Below are 20,710 nucleotides of genomic sequence, written 5' to 3'. Positions count from 1 at the left end.
CATTTTGAACTGCATTTATTTTTTATCGAATTAGAATTAATTATAACATTCAAAATTATATAGACTAATTATTAATTCCCTTCGTTACTTATGCCTTACTGTGACTTTTGTTGAAAGTTCAAAATGTATTGGCATAAATTGTTATTAAATAACACTGCTTCTTCATCACTGTCATAAAAAAATATTAAATAGAAAATATAAATGTAATTTACTGTGGGAGAGGCGCTCATCAAATGCTGGTGACGTTCATTGAACGCCACTTAAAGCCACTCAACTGCGCATGTCCATAAAGCCGTGGCAGGTTAACGTGTTCTTGTTTGTGCTCTTGTTCTCGCCACAGACATAACAACTAACACACTAAAGCAGGACTGTCGGCAAAAGCGGGCATTGGGAGAAATTATCCACCTCAGAGTCATGGTCACATCCATACTTATAGGTCTTTTTTTCTTCATCCCGCAGTTAATAAAATTAACGGCGGGCTAGGATTACACAAAACCACAGGTGCAAACCGGAGGTGCAAACCATTTAAGCAAAATTTAAATAATTAGATTCAAAATCAGATATACTCCTTATTTCCCTTCGTTACTCATGTTTTACTGTGGCTTTTATTCAAAGTTCAAAATGTATTAGATTTAAGTCTTATTAAATAGCATTGCTTTTTTATCACTTTCATGAACAGCGCTCTGTTGATGAGTGTTGATGAGTCTCAGCGTTATGTGTTTAACAGTCACGATGACGTATCAGCGCATTTAATCAATCATAACACGCGTTTTTGTTACTGGAAACCATATTCAAACATCTGTCAAAGCTTTATAAGCAATTGTATTTTTTAAGTATGTTTTTATTACATAGTTCAGCATATTTAAATATGATTAGTGGCTATAACAATAGAATAGGAATAGAATATTCTGATATTGATGTATGAAGAGCAAATTACAAAGCACAGCCGTTCATAAATTAATAAATTATTTAGTAATAATGTAACCTGGTTGTAATTCTCTTTTATTATAATTACATAAAATGTCTTCTTTTGGTTATTTGTCTTGGTCCTTATCTTACTGAAACACCTCTGTCATTGTTTTAACCGTGTTATTTTAAGATCTGAAGCCCCTCCGTTTTATTTCTTCTTCTGTGGTATTGTCTTTAAATTGTTTGCGCCCCTTAGCCCCTCCCCTTTTGACATGTCATGTTGTCCTGCGGGAAAGGTGTGTGCTTTTCATTTTTCCATCTAAATACATTCAGTTTATTTATAGATCTATTAAGTTAATTTTTGTTTTATACTTTTGTTTGGTGTAGGACTTGGAGCGGGCAGCCTATAACACGGTTGTTTTGTCTGTATTTTCGTCAGAAATAAACCGAGAATCATCCGCTTGAAAGAAACTGTGTCACGGTCCATTCACTCAAAAACCAGCACAACGCAGAAAAGGATCCGGTTACAATAGCAATACATATTTATGTAACTATACAAAGACAAGTAAATAATTATTAATAATGTCACAAATAAATAATGATTAATATATATATATATATATATATATATATATATATATATATATATATATATATATATATATATATATATATATATATATATATATATATATATATATATATATATATGCTTCAAGAGATAGTCTTGAAGAATGGCTATGAGAATTATAAGAATTGCAAATATGCACTCTTGAGAATACATATTTTCTGAATGACTGCTGCTGAAATGCAAAAAAAGTAGAAAGACTCTTAGGTAGGAAGATTGACGCTTCGATTCATATATTAACAATAATTATATTGTTTTGCCCTTGTATCTGCGTCTCTTCTCATCAACAGAAATGTTAATGGTTTTGTCATTTTCAATATGAACCTCTCGCTTGTTTGGGTTGTCATTATCCATTTGAGCAATACTCTCAGGTTTGGATTTCTCCGTAAAAAAAACCGCTACACGTGTTTTTTATTTTTATTTTTATGGTCCGCTAAAGGCTTTCATCCTTCAAAAACTATCCGGCATACAATTTTTGCCCAAAATGTTATGGTTTTCCGGCTAATTAAAATCAGCTGACGGATTTAAAGGGGCGTGTCCATTTACATGCCCTGTCATCAAATACGGTGTAGAAAGTAAATTTTCGGTCGGCTGACCGACAATGTTCGGTATGACTTGACACAGAGAAGACTCTTAACTTTGGATACTTTAAAAATATTGGCTTTGTAACCTCACGTCAGGGTCGAAATTCACCTGAAACCCCCTCCCATGCTCTCTGAATGAATTTTTAGCAGCTCTGAATGAGGTGCTAACAACGGCGCTCCTGCTTCAAAGATCACTCGAGCCAAGCTGATTACCCTCCCCGTTATCTTCCTGCTTCGTGCGTGGAAACTAAAAGCTAAATGGTGCGGAGGGGGATTTCTCCAACCTGACTGTGCAGAAAACCCACGTTTTGGGAACTGATAAAAGTGGTATTTTTTATTGTGATCTCTTACTTTATAGTAGAATTTATATAATTTTAATGCTTTGAGGGGGGAATCTTAAGTTTTGAGATGGTAGGAAAAATTTTGCTGCAATTTAGTCTCTGATTTGTGCGTGATTTCATCACAATGTGAGGAGTCATAGAAAGAGCTGTCAGTTCATTGTTATGTATATTACACAGTGCACAATGGTACATTTTGCATGTATATGGTGTAAATGAAGGTTTGAAACTTTGTATAATATATGGGCACAACTTCTGCCGCAAATAGGAACTGCAATTTGTTTACATGTTAGCAACTTGCTAACCGACTTTTTTCAGATCTTTTACAGTAGCTGCGCTGTTACAGACTTAAAGGAATACGTGGTTTTCAGTTGTACTTTAACGTTTTCTCTCTTTACTTTTAAGCACAACACAGCAGGTTCACAGCCTCACCATCAGAGTCTAATTACACAAACACCAAACACGCACGCACACGCACACACACACACACACACACACACACACACACACACACACACACACACACACACACACACACACACATACCTGAATAACCTGAAAAAAAGTCAAAAAGTGAAGTTTAATTCATTTTACCCCCTCTAGCGCCGGAAGAGTTGAGAATATTTAAAACAGGCAGAAAACGTTGTGAATTAATGCATGGAAAAGGGATATGATTGTATAAGTTAAATTTCATCATACTACTTTTCAGACTCACAATCACTGAATATGTGAAGGATTTCCACTTGTATATATATATGGTGTAAATGTCATGACCAAAGTTTATGTTATATGAAGAAAGTGTCATTCAATAGTAATCACCAATTTAATTTGAACAGATTAACTGATTATTTTATGAACTATAACAAAGCAAGCAAAAAAATTCTAAAAGACCTGAAATTTCAAGAGTGAAACACAACAAATACCTTTAAAAAGCATAAACAGAGATTAGTCAACAATTTTAATAGTGAAAAAAAGTTGAAAAACTGAACTGAAAACATTTATTTAAATTGCAATTATTTTTTGATTATTTTTTTATCTCATTTCCGTGAACCTCAATATCCACAACAAGGCTCCCGTCTTCCAGCATTTCATCAAATGGACTCCACAAATCTGCAGCAATCCGATAGACTTCATCACTGTCCAGGAGGACATGTTTTTCGTTTTGGTCTTCAGTGTCCATGACACCAATGACGACAGCCGCTTTTTTGTCTTCCATTTTTTCCTGTTAATACAGTACAAAAATATAGTATTTTATATTAGAAATATAATCAGGTATGTCAATTTTCATGTTATCATCTAAAAATGAGAACAAAAAAGGAAAACCAACACCAAGGTTAAATGTCAAATAACAGTAGCAACTTGTTTGATCTTTTGCTACATATGCTATTTCCTTCAGGTTTATGTTTTTTTAAGTCCAAGATCATTTGTTTTGTGCATTTCAGCAATCAGCAAGTTCAAAGTTATTCATATAATAAAATATCATACAGTCAGCAACTGTAAATGAAGCAACAACAACAAGCATGACATTTGGTCACACACCATCATCAAAAACATTAACATTGTGGATGTTGGTTCCAGATTTGTGGTGCATTTATGTTAATTGTTGTTTCTCCTTTATTTAAGTCTTCTTTTGGCAAAGCATAATAGACTTGAGTCAGAAAATATTGAATGGTTTCCAGGATATCAAAATATGTAATAAGCCATTCCATAATTGTGAAGTTGACAAAAAATTACAAGGTTAGCTCTGAGCAGTGGCACTTTTCACACTTTGTGTATATCTCCAAAGTTTAGCAAATAATTTTAATTAGAATGCCTCAATTTTAAAATATATGCACATTTTGCTTTAAATGTCTAAATCTACTTAAAATTAATTTACTTCTTCAGGAATTGACAACATACCTGAATTGTTGTAAAGGTTGTGCTTTGCAGCTGTAATCCATAGCCAGAATCCTGGCACCGAACATGTGTAATTTTGACCTGTTGGCCAATTGCCAGTTCCACCAGGGTTGCTTCCCTCCAAAGGGAGACGGGCATTGTGCAGCTGCCCTGTAATTAAAAGAATTATTGACAAAAAAATTAGAGATTTATCCAAGAGTTCTCAAAAAGTCAACAAACAAACAAAACCCACCAATCTACCTTTTCTGACCAGACGCTGCAAAATTAACATGCAAGCTGGTTCATGACACAAAAGCTGGTTTTATGTCATGAACTTGACACACACACGCACACACACACACACACACACGCACACACACACACACACACACACACACACACACACACACACACACACACACACACACACACACACACACACACACACACACACACACACACACCCCATTTCCTTAGGCACTTACCTTTTTTATCCAAATATTATTTGTTTTAAAAATAAATGACAACTGCAGCTTTGAACAAGTCTTAAAACAAGTTATTATACCTCTTTCAGCCGCACTGTCCGGATTGGCACCATCATTTTTCCCGACATCACAAGCCTGACCGCAGCAAACTGAGAAGTACAAAGAAAAGTACTTTTAGAGTTCGCATATTGTTCTGTAATGGGGCCTTTCATGTTATCTTCTACCCAGTTGAGATTTACAGTTAGCAAATTAAGTCCTCTCTTATGGAAAAAATTAAGAAATATAAGAAAAATCCTACCTCCACAATTTCCCCTTGCACCGTCATCAGTCCTTTTGACTCTGCTGCCTTCTCCAGATGGGCCATTGGTGCTGCTGGGTTTAAAATGGCCTCTGCTTTCTGTAAAAGCTCTGGAGTGATGTTCACCTTCGGCCCTTTATAAAATTGCGTGGCGGGAGTGACGTTAATGATAAGGGGCGGCTCCGAGCCCCTGAGAGCGTAGCTCCTCATCACATAAGATTGGCCCTCACAAAGGTTTTTTGAATTTTTTTCAAATATAATTATTTTTCCAATCGTTTGCCCATCTGTGACAGTTAGAATTTGATTTTTCTTTTTCTGTAATACCTTTGCTTTACCCTCCTTTACTGCCCAGCTAATTACTTTTTCTTCCTCTCTTATCTTTATAACTGCGATGTTTACTGGTGGTGGCCTGTAGATCGGCGATTGTGCGCGGTTTATTATGGTAGATAGAGCCATCCTAGGGGGAAGTGAAGGACAGAAACAAAATGTCAGTATTACAAACCCCATCAAGAGTCAACAGTGTCACCTCCTCAGCCCCACGCTTTAATGGGGCAAAGGACACATATTAAAGCGAAGAAGCTGTTTACCACCCAATAAACAGCAGTTTCAACTGAACAGGCAAATGGTTAAAGAGCTGTTCAACACTTTACAGCAGATAAACACCTGATAAACGGTTTAGCCGTTGAACCAAAATCCTGTATTCAGTATTCAACGGCTGAACCGTTTGTTCCAAAGAAGTCACAGTTAGGCTTCACCTAATAAACGGACATTCAGTTTTAACTGTTAGGTAGTTTAACCTCCGCCCAACGGCAGTTTTAACGGCAAGTTAAAACTGGTGGTGGCGCACCGGTTTTAACTATAGAAGTTAGTTATTAGATTTATTATTATTATTTATTATTTAATGCTTTTATCTAGGACCACCGACTTAAGAACGCTTTTAATCTCACCTAGGGGCCGATAGAACTAAACATTAAGGCTGGTTGCTACAACTCAACGGGCTGGCCCGCTTAACTATCCACCGTTGGACCGAGGTGGGCGGCTCCCGATTACACGTCATGAAACAATTGTCAATAAATAAAGTTGTAACATTTTACTTCCGATTCAATGTTATTACATTTACCTGTAGCTCGAAACATGAACATAGCAAATAACCCAGAAATTAAGAATTTAGACAAAACTTACTTTTGTCGTCTTCTGGAAATGCTGAAAATGACCAACGGCGATTTGGATGGAACGTATTTATAGCCTACATGCAGCGCTCACGAGCGTCTTCACATCCAATCAAATAAGGAATGCAGCCTTTACAGTCAGTAGCCAGATTCGACTTACAGTCGTGATTAATTATTTTTTTTACTTTCACAAGGAGGAAGTATAAATCGTTAATCGCTCCAGAAAATATTTGTGTGTGTGTGTGTGTATATATATATATATATATATATATATATATATATATATATATATATATATATATATATAGATATATATATATATATATATATATATATATATATTCTTTTATTGTCATCATTTATTCACCTTGTTTCCGTATATCAACTGCAACTGCAGTCATCCCTCTATAATGTCCACCGGACTCTCGGTTGCTGTCAGCTGTTCGTTGTTTGGGATTCCCTTAATTTTTTTATGACTCAGTGATTTCTGATTGGCTGCCTGCAACAGTCACACCCCGCACATCGAACCGGGCCCGTCAGCAATTGCGGGCATTTTATTAGAAATTCTGCGCCCAGAGTCATTCCACATCTCTGCTGAAAGGTCCTTTTTTCTTCTTCTTTTCTTCCCCGCACTTCCAATATCTATGCCTTAGGTACACTTCCTTTCAGTAGTCACAACTGTTTAATCCAATTTTTAGCAGGTCATAATCAGTTTTTCCGAGCCCCATTTAAACGCAACACGAACGCTAAAACGATCCTGTAATTCCAAGCAGGAAATTACAGGATCGTATTCATGCTTTACTGTGGCTTTTGTTCAAAGTTCAAAATGTATTAGATGTAAGTCTTACTAAATAGCACTGCTTCTTCAACACTGTCATGAACAGCGCTCTGTGACTGTGATGAGTGACTGCTCTCACTATTGTCGCTGACGAGATTTAGGGCGGCCATCTTGGAGCGGTCCACCCACTCAGCGTTATGTGTTTAGCAGTCACGATGACGTATCAACCTATTTATTCGATCATAACACGCTTTTTTTGTTACTGGAGACCATATTCAAGCATCTATCAAAGCTATATAAACAATTGTATTTTTTAAGTATGTTTTTAATACATGGTTCAGCATATTTAAACTGTCAGTTCATTATTATGAATCTAATTATGTCAAAGTGGGAAGTGTTAAACTATAAATACACTTTAAGTGGTGTTTTAGAAAAATAGTCATTCCACTAATTTTATACTAATTAACAGAAGCCAAAATTTGTACAAAACCTGAACTCTTTAAAAATGTTGAATAGTGAAATGTAACAAGAAGCATAAATTAGCAGGAGCTGAAATTATCACAGAAACTCAAATTAAAAATGTAGCCCTAGGCGGAAATTCAACCTGTAAGACTCTTCCGGCATCACTTATCACCACGGCTTCATCCCAACCAATCAGGACGCACCACCTCTCTACCTCCATCCAATCACCTGGCAAGAGATCCTTCAAAAGGCGAAGCAACCACAGATCCACCCGCTTCAGCCCTGCTTCAACCCACCTCATCCCGTTTCCACCACCAGCCACCCAGATGCCTCCAGGTCCCCTCAAGACTCCTCTCTCCAAGCTCCGCTCCACCACCAGTGACTGGGTCCGGGGAAGACCTCTGAGCTTCGTTCGAGCCGATCATTCAAGCTCGCTGCAATTCTCGGCTCGCAGGTCTTCCGCCGGTGTCCGAGCGCCAAATTCTCGGTCCAATAAAATTGTCTAACTGCTGTTTCTCTCTCTGTGTGAGTCTCTACAGATTGCATTCTACTTTCACAATGAGAAAGTAATTGATATTATCTGTAAATATTTTTGGAACACATAAATCAAGGGAATGTTTGAAATTGTTCAAATTGACGGCAATAAACAAATCGACATCAATAAGCTTATGACAAAAGTTTATATTCTTTTATTGTCATCATTTATTCACGTTGTTTCCACACATCAACTGCAGTCTTCCCTCTATATTGTCCACCGGACTCCTGCCAGATGTTCTTTGTTTGGGATTCTTTTCCGTGCTTATGACTCCCGTTTTCTTATTGGCTGCCTGCAACAGACAGGAATAGGCAACAATCATTTATTGAGAGGGATTTATTTGTGGTAAAATTATTGTTTGATACTTTCCATGATTTCTTTTACATTCATTCTTATATCTGCTCTGATGCTTCTCTTCTCCACATCAACATCCAGAGGCTGCCAGAGAGCAGGAGAAATGTTAATGGTTTTGATACATTCAAGAAGAATCTCTCGCTTGTTTGGTTTGTCAGTCTCCATTTCGACAGTAATCACATATTTTTTATCATATATATCCAAATAAATATAAATATATATAAATATATTATTAAATATATATATATATATATATATATATATATATATATATATATATATATATATATATATATATATATATATATATATATATATATATATATTAGTCACACTCAGAGAAGGTATACCATAATTCAGCTGAAGAAGCAAAAGTTTGTGTGCAACGATAATTATTTGAAAAAGTAAAAAAAGTGAAACAGAACTTGAGACAGAGCGTAATTGGCACAAAAGGAAATTAGTGCAAACCCAGAAATAGTTGAAACAATTGAGTAGTAAAACAGCAAATAGATTAAATTAGGGGAAGCACAAAACCCAGAAATATTTGCAGGAGTAAAACAGAGCAAAACAAAAAGATAAAGGGTCTAAAGAAGCAGAACATGTTGATATATGAATTGCTGAAATTGATTAAACATTGCAGAAGAGCTTAGAAGATAGTAATACATGTAGAGTAGAAGACATACAGAAAAGTAGACAAGCAAAATGCATAGAAACATAGAAATAGTTGAAACGATTGAATAGTGAATATACTATATTAATAATATAATAGTGAATTAATAGTGAATTATACTGTATAAATTATATAATATATAAATTATAGCAGAATTCAGCAGAAGAAGCAGGAGTTTGTGTGCAACCTGAATTATTTGGAAAAAGTCAAAAAGGGAAACAGAGTTTAAGAAAGAGCACAATTGAAACAACAGGAAATAAGTGCAAATCCCAGGAATAGTTGAAACAATTGAATAGTGAAACAGTAATAAGTATAAAAAATTAGTGGAAACAGTAAACCAGAAATATTTGAAGGAGTAAAACAGATTAAAAGCAAAACGGATAAGAAGAAGCAGAAATGTTTGATATATGAATTTATAAAATTGATTAAAGATAGTAGAAGATCTTAAAAGATAGTAAAACCAGTAAAACCAGAAGGCAAACAGAAAAGTAGACAAGCAGAATGCATAGACACAGATAAAAACAGAGCACAAGAAGAAAATACATTGAAAGAATAGGAGAAAGTGTGACAAGGTTGTACTCCAGAGGAGTTTAACAGAAAACAGTAAAACCTGTTGCAATGATGGTAATAATTCCATAAAGTAGACACTAGTGGCTACATTTTAATGCATAAAATATTTCTCTACAGTGAAAAATGTATGAACAGCATAATTTTGTTTATAAAAGAGCAGAAAAAGTTCAAAAACGGCAGTTACTAGAGTGGCCACTCAAGTAACTGAAATCAGTTACAGAGTTCCACCATAGGAAATAATGGGGCAAAAGATTTGCACAAAAGGGCAATTATTTCAAAAAGTGCAATAGTGAAGGTTACCAAAAGTCATAGCACCATTCTCCTGAAGGAGCTGAACGTTTTGATATATAAATTAGTACAATTAGTGAAAGATAGTGAGAGTAGTTAAACCATGAAAAACGTACGGAAGACAGAATAATAATAATAATAATAATAATAATAAAGATAAAGAAAAACAGAATCACTATAAGTGAGAATGCATTGAATGCATTCTCACTGATAATAACTAGAAAAATAGCTGTTCCTAGCGAAACAGCCGTGAGAATGCATATTTGCAGAATGACTGCTGCAGAAATGCAAGAAAAAGTAGAGAAAAGCACAAGAAGTGAAGGAAAGCAGAAGAAAGCAGAAGAAATAGAAATAGTTGAAACGATGAATAGTGAATACTATATTAATAATAATAGTGAATTAATAGTGAATTATACTGTATAAATTATATAATATATAAATTATAGCAGAAATCAGCAGAAGCAGGAGTTTGTGTGCAACTGAATTATTTGAAAAAGTCAAAAAGTGAAACAGAGTTAAGAAAGAGCATAATGCAACAACAGAAAATTAGTGCAATCCAGAAATAGTTGAAACAATTGAATAGTGAAACAGTAAAAGTATAAAAAAGGTAGTATTTGCAGAATTTCTGCTGCAAAAATGCAAGAAAAAGTAGAGAGAAGCACAAGAAGTGAAGGAAAGCAGAAGAAATGGAAATAATTGGAAAGTGGAACAAATCAAAAAGTATAAATATAGCAGTAGCGGAAAATACTTTAAAACCAGAAAAAGTTAAACAGTTGAACAGTGAAACATAGAAAGACAGGAAAAAAATAAAATAGAGAACCAGTAATTATTACAAAGTCAGAAATATTTGAAGAAGTGAGACAGCAAAACAAAAAAGCATAAACGAACAGCAGAAGCAGAACAGTTTGATACATGATTTACTGAACTTGATTAAATCTTGCAGAAGACTTTAAAAAATAGTTACAAAATTGAAGTAGAAGTCTATCTATCTATATATAATATATATTATATATATAGATATATAATGTATATATATATCACAGGAACAGGTAACAGACATTTTCATTGAAAGATAAGAATGAAACCATTTATAAAGATATGTTCACCCTGTGATTTGTATTATAAAGTATCTTTTATCATTTAATTTGAACAAGCAAAGCCAGTGATGCAGCACCTGGGATTGCACAACTTCTCGCTAACTGCACTGGTTGTTATTCTATGAGAGCATGCTCCGTCTGTCTGTACGTCGCAAATAACATGGTTAAAAACATTTAATGTATGAACTGATTTTCCATAATTCATTCTATGTATTTAATGTACTGTGTTTTTATTGTCATCAACTGTGTGTGTAACGTGCTTCGTTTGCTGAGGAGCGATCTTTAACGGCAAATTATTGAAGATAGCAAACAGCATGCATATTCTTAATTGAGGCAGGCAGTTCTCGTGCCTTATCGCTGGGGGCACTCATGAGCTCAGATATTGTAGCTGAACTGCAGAGTAAGAGACAGTACCAGGGAGCTAGCCACACATTAGCTGTGCTGATACAGAGAGCGAGAAATACGTGGTTTTGAGTTGTACTTTAACGGTTTCTCCCTTTGCACGAATTTAATAATATCTACATGTCTAAGTTTGTTTGACGGAATTATAACAGAATTATTCTGCGGAGGCGGCGCTGCTATGGATGTCATAGCAGCTTAATGCCCTCCAGCATTGTACGCATGCGCATAATTTCCTTATGTAAACAATAACATGCAGGGTCTAGATTTGTAAATCTGATTAAAGTAAGTTGGAGCCTCACCAGCTATAAATATCACTGCACAAAATGTTTTAGCAGATTTGCATGCAACAAAGATTTTTGTTGTATGCAACGATGCAATGATGTACATTTATTAATGTACATCATTAATATATGATGTACATTTATTAATGTTCGTGATGGAAAACCTTACATGGATTAATTTTTGTAAAATAGCCAAATGAGTTTTGTAAACCAAAAGATTTTTAATTTGTAAATGGATTGGAAAATTTGGGACTTGAGGTCAAAAAATGACCATAACCACACTCACTTTAAATGCAAAATAAATAAATTGAATATAAACCTGGAAAACTGCACTAAGTGTAATAATGCTGCGCGTATCAAAAGGCAAACTAAGAATGTACTCAGTTCTATTTATTTTCTTTACATACTGTCAATACACAATGTCACACATTTTGTAAAATGTCATAGAACTTTTTTTTCAGTCAAGTCATACAAACATTTCATTTGATTCAGACTATCAAGCAGTACAATATTCTGAATTATTCAAAGTAAACAGTTTCTAAAGAAACCCAGAAGATTGCATTGCCTTAATGATATTTACCATTTATTCCTCCTCAATGGGACATAAAAGTGAAACACATTTGCTGTGTATCATTGACTTTTTTGCAATCCCTTGTACCGAGCAACAGTGGAGAGGAAAAACTCCCTTCAACAGGAAGAAACCTCTGACAGATCCAGGCTCGATACAAGCAGCCATCTGCCACGACTGACTGGGCTTTTTAGAAGACATGATATGAGAAGTAGGTCTTCTCAAATCATGCACAATAAACAGCTTTCTGTGCAAAAAAAAGAACGGAATTATTTTTGATTATGAAAATGATCAAAAATGATTCATGCTTTATACTTCAGTAAAGAAAAAACTCACTAAAGCATAACACAGTAGTAGCAATACATTGTGAAACTGGAGGTGTACAAGTTACACAGATACAGAAAAAACCTATGAGGACATGGTCAATTATATTTAGAAATGTATTGTATTTTCATTCTTAAGCTTAAAGAATGGAATGTCAAGATTACAAAGCCTCTACTGAAAAGAATGTGACCAAACCCCCACCCCAAGAAACAAATTCAGTTTAAAATGTAGTATCTGAGTGTAGTTTATCCTATTGCTAAACTATACTAGTTCAACACCCTCATTCTAATTTTGCTAATGATTAAAATTAATTGACAATGCTTTTCTCTTTTCTTTTCCCTGATGTCTATATTAGCTGCTCAAATAGCATAAGTGTGGCAATCCTTTGCCATAACATTTTACCAGCTGATATCCCCCCCACATGAATACAGGATTCACAGTTGTGTAATATGTGACTTTAAAAATATTACAATAGCACAATTTACTATTTTTTGTTTCTCGTAAAGATTTAGTTTTTTCTTTCCTTTTTATTGTCACCATGTTCATTAATATCAACAGGTGACAAAGCATTACTCATTGCATAAAGTCACAAGTTTACACACTAGGAGTCCCGTCTTATTCCCACTTTTAGTATGATGAAAATAATCCTGCTAAACTAAAACACTTGAGATTTGATATCTTACATATTTAAACTTTCACTAGTTGACACTTTAACCCAACATGTGGAAACCTGATTAAAAAAACACATTTGTACGTAAACATGATGTAAATCTGCAAATCTACAGAGATTTTAGCAGAATGAAATGAGCTTAATTACAAATTTGTCAAAACTGTGTATAGTTCACATTTACATGGTTGTTGTGAAGATGATTCTGGTGATGCAAGTTAAAATAATAATAAAAATCAGTCACTGTGAAGATATAAATGTTCACACTCGATGGGGTCTTTCTGATTGCCGCTGCAGCTTCCTTTAACCTGCTCAGTGTTTGCAACATCATTGGACAGATGGGTGCAGATCTTCAGGAAAAAAGTGAGACACTTTAACCCTCTGAGCAAACAGTTCAAGTTTCTTACTTCTTCCTACTTCTTTTCAAACATGCTAAGATAACTGTGGTCCAAAAATATCTGTCTTTTGGATTTCTTGTTCCTGTGCATGATTTTATACTGTAATATTCAAAATAAATCAATAAATGGAAACCTCAGTCCTCGTCACAGGTGTCCTGGAATGCTGACTGTTGTATCATGTCATCTGTCACAACGCGTTTTGCTGTCGTATCACGCTAACATTACGGCCACTAAAGATGAAAAAATAAATACGACAGTCAGCTGGACAAAGATTGTAGTTATTTCTCAGTTAGTTGAACAGAAGCAATATTGAGTTCTCACCAGAGTCGGCTGCACCTCATCTCTGCTGGTGAAAGGGATGCCTTGGGGATACCAGACATGCATGGGAAAGTCCTCCTGAGAAACCAAGAGAAAACATGTGTTGTAATGACCTATAAACGGTAAACGTCCTATGACACATGATAGGTAGTTACCTTCAACCTTGCTGCAGGAGACACAATGTCTTGTAAGTGAAGTTTCATGAACAGATGTTAACTTCATGTTTAGCTGTGAGAGTCTCAGCTTGATTGGAGTGGATGGCCGAGCTACAACTTAAGACACTTTAATCTGTAATGCAAAGAGATTTATCATGAGTAACAATAGCATTCTCAGAGAAAAGAAGTGAACATTTACACTTACAAATCAAATAGCTCCACTTCAGCCGCAGCAGTAGGATATCCCTTGACTGATGCAGCAAGAGGACATGTCTCTGAGTGCTCAAGCTGGAGAACATGTTTCTGTGTAAGGAAGTTCTTTTTTTCCCTCAGTGGTCATCAGTGCTCAGTTGTGAGCTGAAAGGATGCATTTCACCCTGTGCCTTCAATAACGACTGTCGTGTTAGGATGCAGTAGGATCTTCTGTTTTGGTCGAGTGTGAACTGGAGGAGATGTTGAAGCTTGCAGTCGTTTTTCAGGTGGTGTTAACTGATGTTGAGACTAAAATGTTCCTAGTCAAAGCCCCCCACCCACCTACCCACCCACTATGCCTGAACCCTTCCTAAACTCCCATTTTTCATCCCAAGGGGGCATCAGCTGGCATATGTTATTGGTTCATGAGGAAGCCTGTGTTACACACAGACCTCCTGGTGAATTTTTTTTGTGATCTACTGTAGCAGCTTGTTTAGAACTGCTGAAAGAGTTGTGGTTTGTGCACTTATCAATATAAATGCACAAGCCACGACTTCTTTAAAGTTTTTATGAATTTGAATTTTACATTAATCATATCCTATATTACATACTATATATATATATTTATATTATATTAAATTAATCTTTAATTTAAAGTCTCAAATCTAAATGAGCAGACTTATTTAGGTTTAATCAAATGGTTAGATTTTGTGACAAAAGCCTCATATATATAACTTTAATAGTTTCTACCACAAAGTTTATCACTGGAAAAATTGCAATATTCTTAAAACATAAACTGTTTGGATTCCTAATATTTAAAAAAATGGCATAACTCTTATTGGCTGAATAATGTAATGATTTGAAGAAATATAATTAGGAACGCTGTTGTGTAAGACATTTTAAGAGGAAATACAGTCATTTTAAAAAAAGTTTACCTTTGGCATGCTTTTACTCACAGACCTCTGATGATTCGGTTGTGGACAGGACACAGAACACAGGATCATGGTAACTGTAGTATGTTCTCATCACACCTGAATGTAAAGATTTCTGTGGCTGAGAAATGAAAATTAGATCAAGCAATGTGTTTTTCTCTGTGGTAGCAGAAGTGATCAACTGAACATATCCCCGAGACTGAAACAGCTCCAGAATTTGCCCTGGTGAACTGCGTACCTGATTCTCGTTGAAATCTCCACATACAATGACAGGGTGACAGTCCAACATCTCCAGTGCATCCAGAAGGCTTACCAGATTTTCCAGGAACGGTCTCAGGCTGTAGTCGGGAGGTCGGTACACAGCTGCAATCACTGCCCTGAATGGAGACTCAACCTTCAAAGCCACAAATTCAAGATCAGTCACATTTTGCAAATATTTTCTTTCATTAACCTTAATATGGTTTCTCACATAAACCGCCACACCACCTCCACTTTTGGAAGCCATTTGGGGAAAATTTGAGTATGACACATGTCTGTTTCGTTTGAACATATTGTAGCCATCCAGATGCAGATTGTCGTAAACAAAAGATCCTTTTAGGTGAGTTTCAGTCAGACACAGCACATCTGCCAGACACAGTTCGTGATGTTTTCTTATGTCACAGATGTGAGATGGGAGTCCCTCGGTGTTATGCGAAACAATTACCAGTGTTTCTGGCCTGTTTAAAGTTTCTTTCACCTGAAGAAGAGGCATCATGTCATCTACGCTGGCTTGTCTCATGGTCTGAAGAGCTGCAGTGACTTGAGGATTGGCAAATATTTTTTTTCGTCGAAATCCAGTAGGTAGAGTCCACTGAGAGACGTTACCCTGCTGAGAGCTACGTATGCCATACCTGGTTCAAAGATTTTCTTCAAAGACACCACAGCTGCATTTGTTGTTAGGCCTTGGGTTTTGTGAATAGTACAAGCAAAAGCCAGTTTCACAGGAAACTGTCTACGTACCACTCCATTTAGCTTCAGATTCTCCTCCGCTCTCTCGATGTAAACAAGATTGGCAGTCTCTGAAGGTCCACTTTGGTTTCTGGTCCCACTTGTTTGATTATCCATTGTCAGGCCCAGCTTACTGATGCTGTGTTCATCAGTGTCAGAAGTTACAACAGCTGTTAGGACACCAAATGCACCATTAACTAGTCCATTTTGAACATCGATATTTCTGGTAAGCATGACCTGAGCTCCAACGGCAACTTTCAAAGTGTCTGCTAAATCATTTCTACCTCCCTTGCATGGTCTTTCTTTGCGTGCCATTCTGCCTGTTCGTGGATCCTTTTGGAAGTCATCTGCGTCGATGGTGATGATGTTGGAATGTAACAAGTTCAGAGTTGCCAAATTGTGTTCATCCACCAACTTATTGGTTGCAAAAATGTGCAAAACGTCAGCAGGGCAAAGACTTGGTTCTGTGATGGCTTGTGATAACAAATCTCTGTCAGCCTGAGACAATTCATCAGTTTTTCCTTTCACCCGAATTCTGTTCAGCATCTCTGCAAACGCAATATCATCTTTTTGCCTCATAATCTCAGTTAGAGAGGTCATTTGAAAATGTTCCTGCCACAAGTCAATATCCGCTGGGTCGTGTACACAAAGAGGTGTAGATTGGCGAATTGGTTTCAGCTGAGCGTAATCGCCGAGCACCAATACAGATACATCTCCAAATGGTTTATGACTTCCTTTGATTTGTTTGAGCCGTGCATCCACATAAGCAAAGAGGGGCTTAGAAACCATTGAGATCTCATCAATGATCAAGATTTGAACGTTGAATAGTTCTGACCTGATTTCATCCAACTGATTGCCAAGACCTTGAATTGGAGGTTTTAACGACCTTGGAAGTTTAAACAAAGAGTGCAGTGTTGTTCCACCGATGTTGAAAGCTGCCGTTCCAGTGAAAGAAGTGAGCAGAACAGTTGGAGCAGAAATATCAGCATCCTCTGAGAAGCGTGGCAGCCTGCTGAGTATTTTGCGTGCCTCTGAGTAAATGCATCGAATCAGATGCGACTTTCCAGTACCTGCCCCACCATTTACATACAGAAAAAATGGCTCTGGTTTCAGACCGCACACAAGTTTAAGGCAGAAGTCTCTGATGGCATAGAAAATACAGGCCTGCTTCTGGTTCAGGTTCTGATACATTTGTCTCAGCAAATTCGGATCCATAGCGGGAGGTTCTCTGATGGCTCGCATTTCATTGACGGCAGAAGACTGAGGACAAAAGTCTGGTACATTTTCCTGTTCGTTTTCAGGCTCTGCCGGCTGAAGGTCGTCGTCACACTGCAACCTCACAACTTCAGATTCAGGAGCAAGATTACACCACTCATCAATCACATGGTCTCTGCTTTCCTCAAACTCTTCAAGGGCACTCTCAATCTCCTCACTGTTTTTCTCATATTTGTCTCTGTTTCTCTTGACAACACTTTTGACGGTTTCAAGGAGGTCTGAACCTGGTAGGCGGACACAGCCAGAGGAGTAAAAGGACTCGTAGGTAGGAAGACTGACGCTTCGAATTTCAAACTCTGACCGATGAGGAAGGTACAGTCTCAGTAATCTGGCATAAAACTGCTCCGGTTCCTTCTCTTTAGAACAATGATAGTAGCGGATGACGGAGGGCTTGTCATTTTTTCGCCTTGTTACAAATCACAGCTGATTTAAAAGTGGTAAAACACCATTAGTGCTTGCCTTCTCTGAACTTACAAACCTGCAGGTAGCAGCGAAATCAGCCAAACACATTTCCTCATATTCGGGTATTTCAGGCCTTGCTTTGTACTTATCCGTCAAACTGGTCATCCATATATTGCAGGAATCCGATGGGATATCCTCCAAGAAAGACATTGGTCGACTCATCTTTACAGGATTATCGTCTGTGGGTATGAACACAACACTGCGGGAACAGTTTTTCATCTTTAATCCACAGGCTCGAGCAACACACTCCTGAGCACTAATTTCTCGCTTTTAGAGTACGCTTGCATGATCGCTTTCATTTCATCACACTCATTGACTCGGTCCATGTTTGAATTGTCAATCACTGTTTTCAGGTACTCTGACAGTCCACTTTCTTTCTTTGTGATGTATTTTGTTAGATACTGTATACATGAGTAGGCATTTAGTATGAAAGACACATCAATGTTACTGTCCCAAGCTTTAAGCAGATGTGGATTGTAAGCATTTATCCAGCAATCTTTGGGATCACGCTTCAAGTAGATGGCAGTCTTTTTGTTCATGGTCTGAAGACAAGATTCATACTCTTCTAGCGTCAAGTGACACCGAGAAAGGATCTGCTCTAAACTCATGGAAGCGACTTCAGGTTCGTTCAGGAGTTGCATCAAAGGTCTGAGTTTGGCTTTGGCAGTTTCAGTGTCATTGTTCTCACCTGGTCTGGAGATCACTGTGTTTCTGCAGGGGGGCTTTGGAAAACCAAATCGACAACCAGAGTTCACACTCTTGAAACAAGATCTGGTGTGATTCTTACTGTGTCTCTGAACTTCAGAAACTTTCCGATACAGTTCTGGTTCCTGTCTGGATCAGGAAGCTGTGCCGAGATGTATTTATCAACAAAATTACACACAGTTTGATCGTCTGACTCATCCAGCTGTGGAGCTCCTTCAACCCATAGCATCGCATGGATGTGTGGACTTCCTCTGTGCTGAAACTCAACTCTGTAAAAATAGTCAATCACTCTTCCCAAAGGCTGAGCATCTGACAGCAACAAATCTCTGAAAAGTGCCTCAACTCGCTTATCAAATAAACGCATGCAGGTGACAGGATTGGATCGCAGAATCTCAGACTTGGCGGTCCAGTCAAGAGCGTCGACATCAATTTCCTCACCTTGTTGCCTCTTTATGGCTTGAATGATTTCAGGCCATCTGAACTCTGCAGCTGAAAACGTGACAAAAAAACAGGGGGTGCCAATTTGACGAATTATACTGAACAAGTCTTTTGTTGCTCTGTTCCAGTATGCTGGAGTACCTCTTAGAGGTTGCATGAATCTCATGGCGTCTTTATTTCTCACCAGTTTCTCAACCTCTCGTTTGTCCTGCAACATACCTGAGGTTATTCTGCGACCATCTCTGGTTCTGGTCTTTCCTTTTCGTAGCTGAATCGTCATGCTGTTGTTAGCCAAGTGTATCTCTGTCACAAACTGTGCAAAAAACAAGTATGTTGGGTCTCTGGCAAAGCGATTATCAACATTAAATAGCCGTGACTTGAAATATCCACTTGGTGTCACTTTAATGAGTCTCCTTGTGTCCAAAGTGTTCTCTGATGTTGGAAATTGTACCGGGAAGCTCATGGATTCCAAATTTGGGGTCTTAAAAAAGCTGACGGGTGAATTTGATTGTGCCGGCGCCAAGCAGTATGTACTTTCAGAGAAACAAAGTATCTCTTCTGATATGTCAGGAGGCTGAAGGCATGATTCTATAGCAAATCCTCCATTTGGCAAATCACCTTCTTCTCCGTCATTTATCTGTTGCTGGAGTTGTTCACAATCATTGTCCTGATCATTTTCAGCCTCACATAAAGCATTTTTCTCATACTCGTCAATTTCCATCAGATCTGCTTCATCATAGTCATCCTCATCCATACTTACTTCGCTATCATCATCATCATCATCATCATCATCAGGAAGTGTAGGGTCACAAAGCTCAGCTTCATGTCTAATATTTATGTCCCGATACTCTGGATGAATCTGCTTCAGTTTTAGTAATGCAGAGATTAGTTTAGACCAGGTTACTGTCTGAAAAAGTTGATGACCTCTATAGGACAAACGTCGCTTCAATTTTACTCTCATCACTTGGGACTCACTCCGAAGCCGGGGCAAGGCATTGACTGTCTCTTGGAGCTCTGATGGTACACACACAAAATTGCCCCTTATTAATCTTTGTCTGCCTTTTGGAAGAGGAATGATCTTTGCGAAAGGTATGCACTTAGCAATCAGGTGTCTTTCCAGAATATTCAAATCTGACAGTTCACTGGGAATTTCTGCCAAGTCAAGTTTGTTTGCTGCTGCTAGTGGTGGCATGTATCCTTTCTTTAGATGTCTGTGGCAGGTGTGACAAATCCACTCTTGACTTCTCTCATGAGGTACTGTACACTGTCTATCCGTGCAGCTTTCATCGCAAACATGGACATACTTGCCTGTTAGACACTGTTCAACCACATCTGGTTTCTTTACATAATTTGACCTTTTACAGAGTTCTACTTGGTTGGGAAACGAGGACTTGTGACACACAGTGCACACATAAGTAGGGCCAGCCTTTATATTTAATCTGAAAACTGAAATGGCTTCATTAATCAGTCTGTTCTCTGGCGTATTAGTTTGTGCAACACATGTTTCAAGATTCTCCGTTTCTCTCTGAGGAAATCTTTCATCTGTCTGTATTTCTTTTTACATTC

At 37.2% G+C, this 20,710-nt stretch overlaps 2 protein-coding genes across 6 annotated transcripts; both read right to left on the bottom strand.

Annotated features, from left to right (window-relative positions):
• Positions 1-3,483: 3,483 nt before the first annotated feature.
• LOC145550417 (uncharacterized) lies at positions 3,484-5,803 on the bottom strand. Its single transcript, XM_081604374.1, has 4 exons — positions 5,118-5,803; positions 4,900-4,968; positions 4,359-4,505; positions 3,484-3,681 (listed from the first exon to the last, which is right to left on the bottom strand). The coding sequence occupies exons 1-4, from the start codon at positions 5,622-5,624 to the stop codon at positions 3,484-3,486; spliced, it is 921 nt and encodes a 306-aa protein (XP_081460500.1). The 5' UTR covers positions 5,625-5,803.
• Positions 5,804-8,187: 2,384 nt separating this feature from the next.
• On the bottom strand, positions 8,188-18,825 carry LOC145550420 (uncharacterized). 5 transcript variants are annotated; one of them, XR_014086322.1, is made up of 5 exons: positions 14,359-18,825; positions 14,154-14,286; positions 14,002-14,076; positions 13,814-13,910; positions 13,315-13,632 (listed from the first exon to the last, which is right to left on the bottom strand). XR_014086322.1 is itself a non-coding variant. In XM_081604376.1 (4 exons), the coding sequence occupies exons 1-4, from the start codon at positions 14,199-14,201 to the stop codon at positions 8,225-8,227; spliced, it is 306 nt and encodes a 101-aa protein (XP_081460502.1). In that variant the 5' UTR covers positions 14,202-18,825; the 3' UTR covers positions 8,188-8,224. The 5 variants fall into 4 exon arrangements, 1 of the variants encoding a protein (XP_081460502.1); XR_014086321.1 differs by lacking the exons at positions 13,315-13,632; positions 13,814-13,910 and adding exons at positions 8,188-8,353; positions 8,446-8,499 and having other exon boundaries at positions 14,154-18,825; XR_014086319.1 differs by having other exon boundaries at positions 14,154-18,825.
• Between the last annotated feature and the right edge of the window lie 1,885 nt (positions 18,826-20,710).

Source organism: Poecilia reticulata, unplaced genomic scaffold (assembly GCF_904066995.2).
Source record: "Poecilia reticulata unplaced genomic scaffold, P_reticulata-male-v2 Scaffold_43, whole genome shotgun sequence".
NCBI classification, from domain to species: Eukaryota; Metazoa; Chordata; class Actinopteri; order Cyprinodontiformes; family Poeciliidae; genus Poecilia; species Poecilia reticulata.
Note: the sequence above shows the minus strand (reverse complement) of the source record. Positions and strands in the feature narration are given on the sequence as shown.

What these genes read in the sequence shown, in the direction of transcription:
- LOC145550417 (XM_081604374.1), bottom strand. Translation starts at nt 5,624, where the DNA reads ATGGGGTTTGTAATACTGACATTTTGTTTCTGTCCTTCACTTCCCCCT. An exon ending in TGCAAGGGGAAATTGTGGAG is followed by an intron (nt 4,969 to 5,117) that starts GTAGGATTTTTC and finishes TGTACTTCTCAG; the next exon opens with TTTGCTGCGGTCAGGCTTGT. An exon ending in CAACCTTTACAACAATTCAG is followed by an intron (nt 3,682 to 4,358) that starts GTATGTTGTCAA and finishes CTGTATTAACAG; the next exon opens with GAAAAAATGGAAGACAAAAA.
- LOC145550420 (XM_081604376.1), bottom strand. Translation starts at nt 14,201, where the DNA reads ATGAAACTTCACTTACAAGACATTGTGTCTCCTGCAGCAAGGTTGAAG. An exon ending in CTCCTGCAGCAAGGTTGAAG is followed by an intron (nt 14,077 to 14,153) that starts GTAACTACCTAT and finishes TTGGTTTCTCAG; the next exon opens with GAGGACTTTCCCATGCATGT. An exon ending in ATGAGGTGCAGCCGACTCTG is followed by an intron (nt 8,500 to 14,001) that starts GTGAGAACTCAA and finishes GCTCTCTGGCAG; the next exon opens with CCTCTGGATGTTGATGTGGA.